We start from the raw sequence: 13,677 nt of genomic DNA on the forward strand, positions 1-13,677 counted from the left end.
CATGAGTTTTCTAACTTCTTCACCTCTTCTTCTTCGTTTGGTGTGATCATAAGTCCCTTAGAAATGTATGAGACTTGGAGTGTCTTTTTATTTCTGTATTTTTGTTATTGCCCCCATTATATTTGTAGGGTCACTGAGATCAGGGTCATGTTGTGTGTATCTCCTGGCACATTCTTTGATTTGAATCTAACATTTTTTCAAACGTGTTATAGGAAGAGTCACCAAAGTCTTCTAAAAGGAGATATCCCTTTGGGAGATAAATCAAGAGGGAAACAAACTGGATAGCCTTTTCCCTAGGAAAAAACCATAGCAGCTCACTCCCTGACATTTCTACTACTGAGCAGAAATGGATGAACTGTCTTAGGGCCTCTGAGGCTTGTCACAACAGGACAAAGGAAAGCATGCTGTTGGCAGTCTTGCTTTGGCAAAAAAGCCCTTATCTCCTGCCTAGCTGCCTCCTCAAAAGCCTCTGTTTGTCTTGCCTCACTGGCTAGCTTCTAACCAGTAGCAAGACTGCCAGATCATAATCAGTCATTTTTCCCTGTCCTGAAGTATGAAAGCTACACCATTTTCAGAACTCAGTGCAAAATGAAAACGTAGAGCTTCTGTTAAAAAAAAAAAAAGTATTAAGAATTTTAAGATGAGAATAGCAGGGCATCAAACCAAGCCCAGGGCCTACTGGACCAACTGCATGGGTCCCTTGCCCTTGAAGCCAGCCTTGATGAAAGGGGACAGAACTGCCGGCAATAGACAAAAAACAATTAGATAAGGTTGATAAAGAGATAATTTATCTCCAAATTCCTCAGCTTCCTTTCTTAATATAAAGATAACTGAGAAAGAAATCACCTCATTTTCTGTAATATATTGCTGGCAAATTGCCAGCAAACTCTCAAGTCATGAGTCGAATCTTTCAAATGGATGTTGAAGTACTAAGCTCCAGTACCTACGAATGTGATGGTATCTGGAAACAGTCTTTGTAGTGGAGATGAGGGCATTAGGTTGGGCCCTATCCCATATGAATGGAATCTTTATAAAAGGGGACACAGAGACTTTGGACACAGAGACAGATATGGGTAGTGGGAACATGATGTGAAGACACACAGAGAGATTGCCATTACAGGAAGGAGTAATACACTAGGATCCAAGGAGCTCCAAGGATTGCCAGCCAACCACCAGAAGATAGGTGGCTGGGTACAGATTCTCCCTACAGCTCTCTGAAGGAACCAACCCTGCCAAGACCTCCATCTCAGACTTGCAGCTTCCAGAACTGTGAGACAATCTATTTCTGTTGCTTAAGCCACCAGGTTTGTGCTACTTCATGATGGCAGTCATAGCAGACTAAGCCGGGCCCCCAACCAGAGCAGGCGTCTCTTGCCTTGGACAAGCTCCTGACACCCCTGGAAAAACAGCATTGGCATAGCATGTGCCAAGATCATAGGGCAAGGATGGGACCAGGGCAATGTCACTTTTGTTTTTCAAGTCTCCTTCCTACAGAGGGAGGGAGGAAATGCCTCTGTGGGCCTTGGTGGCCACAGTTCAGCAATCCAGATGCTGCCCTCCTGGACTCTGTCCCAACTCAAAGCACTGGCTGATGCCTATAAACGGCCGCCCCTAGCGAGTACGCGTGACTTGGCCGTGGCCGGCTTGTCCACACCTGAGGGTGCAGCGTGCAAGTCTCAGCCGGGGCGGGGGAAACTGGCCGCAGGTGCCTCACGCCTCTCAGCCCGGGAACTCCTGGTCTGCTCCTTCCAGGCCCTTCTAAGGCTAAGGAGCCTCCGGACGGGCTCGCACGGGGCCCACTCAGCCCAGCGGTTCTTCCGAGCCGAGCCGCTCGGAGTGGGGAGGTTTCCCGGGTGGAGCGGCGGTGGGGCCGCGGGGTGCGGCGGGGAGGAAGCGGGCCCGGCGCTGGGGTCAGTAGGGCGGGGGTGCAGCTTTGTGAGGAAACAATTTGCAGAGGCTGCTAACCTGGGGCTGGCCTGGGTGACCCCGGCTCGGGGGGCTTAAGCACCCCAGCTGGGAAGTCCCGTTTCGTCAGGGCCGAGTCCCCGCTCGCGCTACGACGCAGTCAAACATGGCCACCGAACCCCGGCTCCCGGGCCGCAGCCGCGACTCCGGATGACGCAACGGCCGCGGGTTGCATCACCCGGCGCCTACGTGCTCCGCCCGCCCCTCGGCCGCCCGGATTCGGACGCTGATTGGGCCACGTTGGGCGGTAACCTCTGCCTCAGCCAATGGACAGCAGCCACAGAGAGGTCCGTCCGCAGAGCCTGGGCGCGGGGCGCCTATAAAAGGTGCCCGAGGCTGGGGCGCGAGCCCTGGAAAAGCGAACCGTCGTTGCGGAGTCTTAGGCAGTGGCGACGCCGCCTGCTTGGCATCTCGGACCGCAGCCGAGTCTTCAGCGACGCCGACATGGAGCCCGAGCCGGAGCCCGAGCCTGTCACGCTCCTGGTGAAAAGCCCCAACCAGCGCCACCGCGACTTGGAGCTGAGCGGCGACCGCAGCTGGAGCGTGGGCCACCTCAAGGCCCACCTGAGCCGTGTCTACCCCGAGCGCCCGGTGAGAGCAGCCCCTGGGGATGCCACGTCTGCCTTCCACTTCCGGTAGCCTCTCCCTTTGCCGGCGGGTACTCGCCTGGTCACCCACCGCAGGGCTGTGGTCACCTCTCTTCCTGCCCTGCCGCCCTAGGCGCCCCCACTTCTTACCCAGTGGCTGTCATCTCCTCGTTCCTGGCCGCCAACAGCCCACTTTCCTGACGGGTTGCCTACTCCTGTCACTTCGCCTCTCCAGGTCCCCAAGGCTCCAAGGCTGTCCCTGTCCTGCCCCACCTCCCAGACCCCTTCCTCATTCTCCACGCGTGGTTTCCGGCTTTAACCAAAATAGGGAAGCAGCAGTGTGACCTTGGGTGAATCATTTCACCCTCCATGCCTCAGTTTCCCCAAAACAACTGGCGACGAGTAGGTGTTCCTAATTAGGCTTGTAGCCAATGGAGAAACGTAAGAAAACCAAACGCTGAAAACGAGTGTTCTCAGTGGGAAGAGGGGAGAACAACCCTGCCCAACTGGACAGTCAGGGAGAGCGCCAGTCACTGTGTACTTAAGGTCCCACGCCCAGAAGCAAGACGTGGCTCTCCCCTCCCTAGCCACCTTCCCCTGGCTGTTCCCTCCCTGACGCTGAACTCCCGAGTGGAGTGGAGTCGTTGCTTAGTCCCAGGGAGGGGCCCTGGCACTTTCTAGCTAAGAGTAATTTAGGAGGGAAACGGAGTTGCCTTGAGTCTACTTTTAAGACTTTGGTCCTTCAATTAGAGAGACTTCCTTGCTTTGTTTTGGTGGACTCAGTTGTCAACAGCACCCTTAGCACCGCCCTCCCTCCCTCCTCACCACGTGATGAGGCTGTGCTCTGGACCTTCCTGTATTTACTTTGTACTCTGATATTATGTAAGTGTCAGCAGTGTTCTTTGCAGCCCAAGAGTGTAATTCTTGGTTAAACAGGAAAGGGCATCTGGGTGGCAAAAGGTGGGGAAATTGTCATCTGAAGACTGCCAATCTGTGTAGTGCATGTGTCAGTTTGGTTTTGCTTCTTATTGTCAAGAATTGTAGACATGAGTATTCCTTCTGAGTTGTTACTTTGAAGTTTCCTTATTTATTCAGTAGGCTTCCATTCCCGTGTCCTTTAGGATTCACCTTGGCACTCTGATTTCACCATAGGTGTTTTCTAGAAACTAGGTGGCCTTGTTGCTGGGAGAATAACTGTTGGGTACACAAATAGGCACAGCAGGTGTAGTGTAGTTGCATCATTTGTAAAAGGCCCCATTTTGAGAAGTGTTTTCCTTGGTGGCCTCAACATTACTCCTATTTGTTGAGTCCAAGATTGTAAATGAAAGGTCTCTCAGATATGCAAATCTGCATTTAAAATTGTTATGGTGGAAGTGTACTCATCATTTATTTTCTATAGTATAAAATAGCGTATCCTTTATAATAGTTGTTTGCTTAAGACTTTTTTCCCCCCCCAAATCAACCCTCTGGGTAAGGACATAATGCCAGTTCAGGTCTTTAAAAGAGAGGAAACACTTCAAATCCACAGGCAGCTGTGGTTTTCAAACCTTTTCTGGTTGTTGGTCCACATTTACAAAAGTATTTTGCACTTCATGTGAATAGCACTCACCTGTTAAGTCAGTGAGACCAATAATGAACACAGCATTTTTTTGTTTTAGGTAAAGTGTCATAAGTCCTAATGTATGTTGATAAGTGGATGCAAATTTTCTGTTTTGTTTTAAACAGCTAACTTTAATGTCTTGGGTTTCTTGGCCAGAATAGCTTTATTCCATGTTTTACATAATTGGTTATTCTGGCAAGAGCAGGTTGACAAGAGCAGGTGACCTCCAATGTAATGACTTTGATATAAATTACTTGAGGCTATTACTTTAAAGTTTAAAATGAGTTAAAAATAGATTTTAAGGGCTGGGGTTGTGGCTCAGTGGGGGATTGCTTACTTAGCATGCGTGAGGCACTGGGTTTGATCCTCAGCCCACATAAAAATAAATAAATAAAATTATTATGTCCATCTACAACTAAAAATTTTTTTTAAATATACTTTAAAAGTGAGATTTGTGTAAAGTGTGTGGAGTCCCTATAATTGTAAAGTCACTAGTGTGTAAGGAGTAGGAGTTAGAATCTTGCAACAGGTGCTCTTGGATGAGTCAATTTCTCAGACTTTCCTAAAATAGGAATAACAGCTCTGGCAGGGTCGTGGGGTATTTTTTCCTCTTCCTCCCTTCCCACTCATTCCATTCCACTCTTTCTCTAACTGGGCCTTGAAAGCATTAGGCAACCCCCTTGCCGCTGCACTCTACCCAGTCCCTAACAGAGTCAGGTGACCCTCACATCATTTCTCTAACTGCATTTGTAAGTCAAGAAGCCCTTTGTGGGGCTTAGGTTTAGAATTGCTTCTGTTATTTTGAGGCAGTGCTTAGGTAGTTTTGATGAAGGCTGACCTTGGAAGTCTTGAGTTTTCTCTGAGGCCAGACAAGGTTTTAAAGTTAGTTGCTGTAGGAGCTCTCAAAGCACTTTGTGTTTTTAGTGGCAGAGAGCAGTTTCCCCGGGGATTAAAAGATTAAGTATGTTGCCATAGTTTTTATGGATTGGAGATAATTTGCCATCCTAAATTTATTTGCATGTTCTACTATCAGTTTAAAGTTAAGCACTTTCTAGATAAAAATTTTGTATATGAGGTTGTTCAAAAAGTATTTTCTTGTGATACTGGGAAAAAACACATATTCTGATTATTTGTATGAAACAGTTCCTCCTGTGTTCCGGAACTTGTGGACCCTCAGTGCTGACCTATGTTACTCTCTTTCCACCATCAGCGTCCAGAGGACCAGAGGTTAATTTATTCTGGGAAGCTGTTGTTGGATCATCAGTGTCTCAGGGACTTGCTTCCAAAGGTATTTTGTGTCACTTACACATTAACTTTGCAATGTTTTTTAAGCACTTAACAAGTTGAATTCAGATCCTGAGGTACCTCTTTATTGCTTTTAGCAGGAAAAACGGCATGTTCTGCATCTGGTATGCAATGTGAAGAGTCCCTCAAAAACACCAGAAACCAGCACAAAGGTATGCTTCTTCCTGATGATAACAATTTGTTTCCTTCAGTTTCTCAAGAAAGGGTTAAAGAAAGTTGGGTAAAATTCTTTTAAAGAGAGCTTTTATAGCCTTTTTACCAAGTTGTATTTTGCTTCTTCCCTAGGCATAGCAGGAATTAGGAACGTTGTTATTATCAACACAAGTGAGAGTTTGCTCTAGTAGTAGTATAGTGTGCCTTGAGTGCTTGTGGAAATGTGAACTTACGTGTTGTTACACTGCTGGGATGTCATCTATCTACAGCTGCTGTGTACCCAGAAGCCTGAACTAGCAAGGCTCTTGAAAATGTTTTTTGTTTTTCACATCTAGCTCATAGCAAGTTTCTTCTAAGGAATCATTAATAAAGAGGAAAAAAGTGAATATATTTCCTTTGGAAATTTTATCACGATTATTTATTTGGATGGGAAAAGGCCACAGTGATGATCTCTAAAGAGTTGTTTGACAGTCGAAAGCATTTATTTTTCATTTCCCAACATTTATTTGAAAATATAGTATAAATCTTCTACACATTTAGAATGGTGATGCGTTCTAAATGTGTATTACAACTGGACTTCCTAAAAGAGCTGAATATAACAGGAAATTTCTTTCCTTTAGGTTGCTTGTATTTGTAAGTTTTGTTGGTCAAATTTAATTTCTAGAATTAGTTTAACACCATAAGATGTACAACATTGTCAGAAAACTTTCTAACCAGCTTCATTCATTGAACTGAATCTTCATTGGAAGATTTTAGTGATACTGATGCATATTTACTCAAAGGAAAAAAGTCTGTATTTTTTCTCCAGTATCTTCCTACCTATCTGTAGATACTGGGGCCTTGTGCATGCTAGGCAGGTGCCCTACCACTGAGCCACATCCTAGGCCTACTATCTGTGTTACCAGCCGCCTAACTCAGGGATCCTACCTGGATCCTTGCTGACTGGATTTAGCTTCCTGCCTGCCCACCTGCCCACATAAGAAATAGGACAAAGATGAAAAAGGAAAAATGGATTTTATGCTTTTGATCGAACTGTGGAGAAGCAGCTAGATTTCTTCTCTAGGTTCCCACAGAAGCTGTTAACGACATGTATAAACAAAAGCCATGTGTTATACATGTGTAAATTTCGTAAGCCTTCCTGTGCTAGACCTGTGTGGGGTTAGGGAGCAATGTCCAGTGTCCATTCTTGGTTTCCTTGGTATCCTCAGCCCAGGGTGGGCAGCCCTTTAGCCTTTATTCTGAGTATGAGGAAGTTGTCCTCAATTTCAGAGGGGTTCTTAATTTTGGTCTGCTTCACCTCTAAAAGTTGTGTTGAACAAGTTTCAGAATATTTTTCACGTATCATTGGCTTTTATTTAATTTGGTCAAGTTCAGAGGTGGAGAATGGGACATGTATCATTCACAACAAAATAATTCTTTCAGCTGGATTTCACAGAGTTGCATCAGGTTCTTTGTTCTTGTGTTCATCTTGTACTTAGGTTGCTGGATCCTCAGAGCAGCCCAATGCTTCTAATCAGGGACAGTATCTTGGGGATTCCTCAAGTGATGGCTTAAGGCAAAGGGAAGTTCTTCGGAACCTTTCTCCCTCTGGGTGGGAGAATATCTCAAGGTAAGTGTTAATAAAGAGCCAGGTTTGCACAACATAAATGTATGTCCCTTGTTTGCGTCAATTTAAGAATACAGTGTGATTACATATGTGTAGTCAAGAGAACTTTTAAGATGTGTATAAAATTTTGCTTTATAAAGGTTGTCACTTTAAAGATCTCTTGCTGTATTTGGTTTTTCTTAATATGCAGCCTTATAGGGACTTATAAAAAAGTAGGAGATTCATGTACTGAGTGTGCAGGCATTTAGCTTCCCACTGAGTGTGCTTCCCATTATTTGGACCACTTGGTTGCCCTCATGGTGGGAAATTAGAGCTGTTGCAGAAGAAACAGTTTTTCTAAGCATTGTGCACTGCTTTGCTGAGTGGATTGTGCTTTTTTTCTATCATAACAAGACAAAAAGTGAAGAGACCAAAGTGCTTTGCCAAGAGCTGTGTTGGAGGTGCCAGGGAAAAAGGCCATTTCTTTAGGGCAGTTAGAGCTTTTCTTTAGAGCAAAGCCACAAGTGATTACATGCTCTAATGTTTGGACTTTATAACTCTTGGAACACCTTATTATAAAAGTCATTTTCAGAAAAAATAGTCTGCTAACTACAAGTGGAATTTTGTAACTCTAACCCTGTGTTTCTTTTCCTAGTAGTTTTTATATTTAATTCTTGAAAAAACCAGGTGTTTGAGGAAGAGTACTTTTTTCCTTAATGGAAGTTTCAAATGCAAAAATAGAAACAATTATATAATGAATCCTTACCTCCACCATCCAGTCCCAATAATGATCAGAGTTTTGCCATTTTCTCTCTCCCATACTTCAGAATATAACTGTAAAAACTTTGTAGTTATCTTGCATAGCAGTGGCATCATTATCAGATTGAACAAACATAAGATTTTATCATCTTATTTCCATGCACTGTAACTTTTTAAGTGATCAAAAATAGTATTATACCAAGACTTATATTGGAATACTATTAGAAATACTCTGGATCTGGAATTTGTTTAAAAGACTGTCCGCATATACATTGGATAATTGGACACATTATTAAATTAAAAAAACAACAACTTAAAAAACTGTTTCCTTTATTCTGGTTGTACAACTTGAGAATTGGCTTGTATCTGACTACTTGAATTTTACCATGTTTAAATGTGTATATTTGTTGAACAGCTAGTGCATTAAAATTTTTCTTGATGACATCAGCTGGCCTGCAGGAATGAAACATAATTGGTCATTTTCCCACAATTTATTTTAATTTCAATTTTGTGAATTGCTGCCAAAAGAGTTCACTGTACAAGCACAAAGCCCAAGGTGACTCCCCCAACCCTTGCTGAAAAGCTGTTGCATGGTTGAAGAAGTTTGGGTCAAACAGAGTGTCTCAAGTTCAGCCCTGCTTCTTACCTAGCTCAAGATCTTGTACAAATTCCTCATCTTTCCTGAGCTGTACTAGGGCTCCCCTCTAAGATGGGGTGCGGTCCCTCCCCATAGGCCGTTGGGGATCCATCAACCCACACAGGACACCAAATGTTCACTACTGTGCAGTAAACAGTGCCACCTGCACATAAAACTGCTCCAGGATAGATTCAGAGATAGGAGTGGGAAGAAGTGGCATCGGGAGGAAGAGAGAGATTTTTCCCCCCCCCCCAGGAATGATTGGGGGAAATGTGGCTTTTGAGCTGTTCTCTAAAAGGTGATCAGTGAATGTAGGTCTGCTGTGAGACTCAGTCAAAATGGGGCGGGGTGGGGGGGAGATCTACTTAACCTAAAAAGGTTTAGCTTGTTCGTATGTCTATGTACAAAATAAGAATTCTTGTTTTCCCACAGGATATGGACCGTGATAGGAAGGCTTTCACTCAGTATTCTGTGTGCTTGTGTTACACAGGTGCACCATGCATATAGTCATCTCCAGTATGACCACTTAAGGCCCATTCTTCTGTCTCTTTGATTTGAATTCCTGATTGTAATTTATTTTTCTTTATTGCAACCAACTCAAAATGAGTGTTTGTTTTCATCTATATTTAGGTCTGAAGCTGTCCAGCAGGCATTCCAAGGCCTGGGACCTGGTTTCTCTGGCTACACAACCTACGGATGGCTGCAGCTCTCCTGGTTCCAGCAGATCTATGCACGACAGTACTACATGCAATAGTGAGTCCTTCCTGCCTTGCTCAGTGTGACCTTGGTCCCCTGGGAGCTGAGGGAAACCCATCTGTGCTGTAAAGTTTATAATGGAGGATGAGTGTATCTTCCTCAGCCCTGCAGGGTCGTGCTCTTTGTGGTTCTGAGGGTGGAGTAGAGTATGAGCAGTAGCTGCTGCCTGATTTGTGTGTTGGTTCAGGGGTGCTTGTGTCTGAGAGTTTAATGCCTTTATTTAGAATGTTACCTCCTTTTAAATTAGCAGTATATTTAAATTTTTTTGAAAATTTTAATTTGCTAATGCACCATATTTTAGTGGTCTTGATATTTAATTCCAGATGAAATTTACCATGTGGCTTTTCTTAGGAAAGGCATTTATAGATACGACTGTTAGTAAAGAAGTTCTTCACTAAGTTGTAGAGAAACCAAGTGTGTATGTGCCTACTTACAGTTCTTAACAAAGATCCCTAAATAAGTTCATGAGCGCCACAGTCTTCAAAGGACTTTGGTCTCAGCAGTCTCTGCCTCTATTATTTTTATTTTAGTTTAGCTGCCACTGCTGCCTCGGGAGCTTTTGTCCCATCCTCAAGTGCACAAGAGATACCTGTGGTTGCTGCACCTGCTCCAGCCCCTATTCACAACCAGTTTCCAGCGGAAAACCAGCCAGCCAATCAGAATGCAGCTCCTCAAGTGGTTGTTAATCCTGGAGCCAATCAAAATTTGCGGATGAATGCACAAGGTGGCCCTATTGTGGAAGAAGATGATGAGATAAATCGAGATTGGTTGGATTGGACCTATTCAGCAGCCACATTTTCTGTTTTTCTCAGTATCCTCTACTTCTACTCCTCTCTGAGCAGATTCCTCATGGTCATGGGGGCCACCGTTGTCATGTACCTGTAAGCACATGATTTCTGTCTCTCTTTTTTTCTGTACTGCAAATTACACTCTGTTGTGACTGACTCATCAAGTCCATATTTTCTCTTTCAAGCAGTTTCAGTCGTTATTGGAGGAGGTGTATTTAAATAGTAGGTCACTGTGGCACTTTGAATTTAGAGAGTTCACAGCTTGGTTGGCTATTGCTCAGAACACATTAATTATGTGTTAATACAAGAAGAATATTCTTCTCTTGATAAATTACCTTCCAGATCACAGACCACAAAAACGTAGCCATACTATGGTATGGAAAAGAAAATTGTGTTTATTTTGAATAAGGACATACAGTTCTTTGTATTTATCAAGCTACATCTGCCTTCTAGGATTATGGTTGCAGCCCTGTTAGCACAGCCCCGAAGGGTCAGGGACCTTCACAGGCCTGATGTTTGGCTTAGCTGTGGTCTAGAGCAGTGGTTTCCACTGGGGATAATTTTGTTCCTCCCCCATTCCCAGGGGACATAGTAATGTCTGGAGGCATTTTTTGTTGTCATAACTATAAGGGGTGATCCTGCTGACATCTAGTAGGTAGAGCAAGGGCTGCTGTAAATTTCCTGCAAGGCCCGGGACAGTTCCCATGGCACATGCAACCCTATATGTCATTAGCACCTACAGTGAGAGAGAGGTGTTTGTGATTGAAATTGAAAGAAGTTTTTGCTTTATAATTAAAATGGATTTTTATTTGAGTTTTTAAAAATTGAAAAAGGAAACATTTAGAATAATATAATAGACACTTATAATATCCACATTGTTAATATTTTGTCATGTGTGTTTCAAGACTTGGATTTTCCAAATAAAACTTTGAAAAATCATATACTAAAGTGACCTAAAATTATAGTCCCTAAAATTATATATTAAAGTGACCAATGTAGGTAATTATAATGCTCTAATATTTACAGCTCTGTGTGTGAGTATATCATCTGTTCAGGTTTTAAATGGAAGGTTTAGTTTATAAACAAGCATCATCTATTAAGTGCACACTGTGTGCCAGCTGCTGTTTTGTTTCTGATGAATAAAACAGCCCCTATTTCACTGACCCATGTGAAACCTCGGGGCCAGTGGCTTTGCAGATTTTCTTGCCATGACCTTCAAGTTGGGGTGCCATGATGATTAGAGGAGCAGAGACTTAGATTATTGAGTAGGTCTCACTGTGATGTTAGCTAAGGTAGACATTTTTATGTGCTTCCTTTGAAGGCATCATGTTGGATGGTTTCCATTTAGACAGAGGCCGGTTCAGAACTTCCCGAATGACGGTCCTCAGGAAGCTGTGAATCAGGACCCCAACAATAACTTACAGGTACAGAGCCTCTGCGGGAGCCCAGCCAGCTGTGCGCACTGCACCAGGCCCTGCAGTCCTCGGCCTGGAAGTTTCCAGCTCTGTGTGTGGTTCACCATTTTATTAGCCTAAGTATTTCATGTTGTTGGGTTTTTTTTGTTTTTGTTTTTAATCAAATTTATTCTTAGAATAGTAGCGGGGTTTTGTTGAATATGCCTTAAAAGCCATTTGGCATTTTTCTTATGTGGAAAGTGGCTTTTTTTTTTTTTTTTTTAATGTAAGCAGTGTTTTTCTAGACCCACATTTTGAAATTCAGGGGTCTATAGCTATTGTAGGATGGACATTGTTAATGGATGATGGGCATAAGCACATCTCATACAGTAGACTTTCTGAAAATAGAATTTTTTAAAGGTGGATTAATGCATGACCCTTCAGGGTATACTTTAGTAAGAAAACTCTGCTTTCAGAACTCTGAGTTTCCATTGTTGGTTTCTAAACTCGGAGCATTGCCCAAAGTAGAATATCTATATTTAATGAAGTGGTTAATTGCTACTTTAATAATAGTTGAAGATCAGTTTGCTTCATTTGCTGTGACACATGCTGCCAGGAATATTCAAAACCATGAAAGGTCATCAGCACAGTTGTGTCATGGAAGCCTGGAAGAGCCTCGGGCAGCTGAGGATGTCATTCTGGGGGTCTGGCCCTTTCTAGCCTCCATGTTGCTCTGCTGTCTCCTAACTTACTGGTGTTCATCTTGACCCCGGTGTTTTTCTTCTTGTGCTTCATGACCTGTAGGAAGGCACAGATCCTGAAACAGAAGACCCCAGCCGCCTCCCTCCAGACCGGGATATGCTCGATGCTCAGCAGACCAGCCCTTCATTCATGAGCACGGCCTGGCTTGTCTTCAAGACTTTCTTTGCCTCTCTTCTTCCAGAAGGCCCTCCAGCCATAGCAAACTGATGGGGCTTGTGCTCTGCAGCCAGAGGCATTGACAGGCCTGGACTGGATCAGCTGATCCAGCTGGACATCCTCACCTGGACACAACATGACACAGTCATTAAAAACCCACAAGGACAATGATAGGCTTTTGCGCTGAAGCAAAAGCAAAAGCAGAAAGTAAGACATGAAGCCATGATACAATTCGATGAACAAAAAAAATGCCCAGGGCTTCTCATGTCTTTATTCTGAAGAGCTTTAATATATTCTGTATGTAGTTTAATAGGCATTGTAAGTAGAAGGCATTAGGTGTCGCATGTTTATGCCTGAGGAACTTTCCCAGATGTGTGTGTCTGCATGTGTGTTTGTACATAGAATTCATAGATGCAGAAATGGTTCTGCTGGTACGATTTGATTCCTGTTGGAATGTTTAAATTACACTAAGTGTACTACTTTATATAATCAATGAAATTGCTAGACATGTTAGCAGGACTTTTCTAGGAAAGATGTATGTATAATTGCTTTTTAAAATGCAGTGCTTTACTTTAAACCATGGGGAACTTTGCAGAGGTGGGAACCTTTGCTGGGTTTTCTGTTCAATAAAGTTTTACTATGAATGGCGGTGGCGGAGACTCCTGTTATCCTCGCAGTTTACCCTGTGTCCATTGTGGTTGGATGGCCAACAGTTGAAGTGCTGATTTTTAAGTAGCCTGAAAAACTTAGTTTTAATTTACCAAGACTATACCAGTATCTGCCTCCATTTCCCAATTTGAACATTACTGGCTTATGTAGGAACCCACCAAGGTTAAATTCCCATAATTTAAAGTCAGTGTCTTCCACTGTGGCAATTCTGTAGTCGTAGTTTCACCTCAAATGGCAGCTTTTGTAAGCTGACCTTACTTTTATGATTTTAATCCTTTATTAATTTGTGACTAATTAATCTCAAAAGCACAGTTCTAAGTATTCCCACAGGGGTAATGTTTCAGGTAGAATGCTAAAGCCCCAGTCATGTTCTTTTGGGCAAAGTCGGTTGGTCTTTGGTATGGTCATGATCACTGAATCTTTACTGGGAATATCATATGCATCAAATAGACACCCCCTAAACAACCCATAGCAAGATGCTAGTGGACACAAAAGATATTGTATGTATGGTTGTGCTTGCAAGGGCCAACTAAATTATGTAGAGTTAAGTGGCAAAAAGTT

The 13,677-nt window shown here is 43.3% G+C and overlaps 1 protein-coding gene across 3 annotated transcripts; it reads left to right on the forward strand.

The window, feature by feature from the left end:
• The first annotated feature begins 2,270 nt into the window (after window positions 1-2,270).
• Herpud1 (homocysteine inducible ER protein with ubiquitin like domain 1) lies at window positions 2,271-13,091 on the forward strand. 3 transcript variants are annotated; one of them, XM_005318211.5, is made up of 8 exons: window positions 2,285-2,556; window positions 5,363-5,440; window positions 5,538-5,609; window positions 7,089-7,219; window positions 9,222-9,344; window positions 9,878-10,228; window positions 11,457-11,559; window positions 12,334-13,091. In XM_005318211.5, the coding sequence occupies exons 1-8, from the start codon at window positions 2,410-2,412 to the stop codon at window positions 12,496-12,498; spliced, it is 1,170 nt and encodes a 389-aa protein (XP_005318268.4). In that variant the 5' UTR covers window positions 2,285-2,409; the 3' UTR covers window positions 12,499-13,091. The 3 variants fall into 3 exon arrangements, with proteins under 3 accessions (XP_040135247.1, XP_005318268.4, XP_005318267.4); XM_005318210.5 differs by having other exon boundaries at window positions 2,287-2,556; window positions 5,535-5,609; XM_040279313.2 differs by lacking the exon at window positions 11,457-11,559 and having other exon boundaries at window positions 2,271-2,556; window positions 5,535-5,609.
• The last annotated feature ends 586 nt before the right edge of the window (window positions 13,092-13,677 follow it).

This window comes from Ictidomys tridecemlineatus, chromosome 15 (assembly GCF_052094955.1).
Source record: "Ictidomys tridecemlineatus isolate mIctTri1 chromosome 15, mIctTri1.hap1, whole genome shotgun sequence".
Taxonomy (NCBI): domain Eukaryota; kingdom Metazoa; phylum Chordata; class Mammalia; order Rodentia; family Sciuridae; genus Ictidomys; species Ictidomys tridecemlineatus.

Excerpts from the sequence above, each read along its gene's own strand:
- Herpud1 (XM_005318210.5), top strand. The coding sequence starts at position 2,410 with ATGGAGCCCGAGCCGGAGCCCGAGCCTGTCACGCTCCTGGTGAAAAGC. Across the intron at positions 5,441-5,534 it reads TCAGGGACTTGCTTCCAAAG|CAGGAAAAACGGCATGTTCT; the intron begins GTATTTTGTGTC and ends TATTGCTTTTAG. Across the intron at positions 5,610-7,088 it reads CACCAGAAACCAGCACAAAG|GTTGCTGGATCCTCAGAGCA; the intron begins GTATGCTTCTTC and ends TCTTGTACTTAG.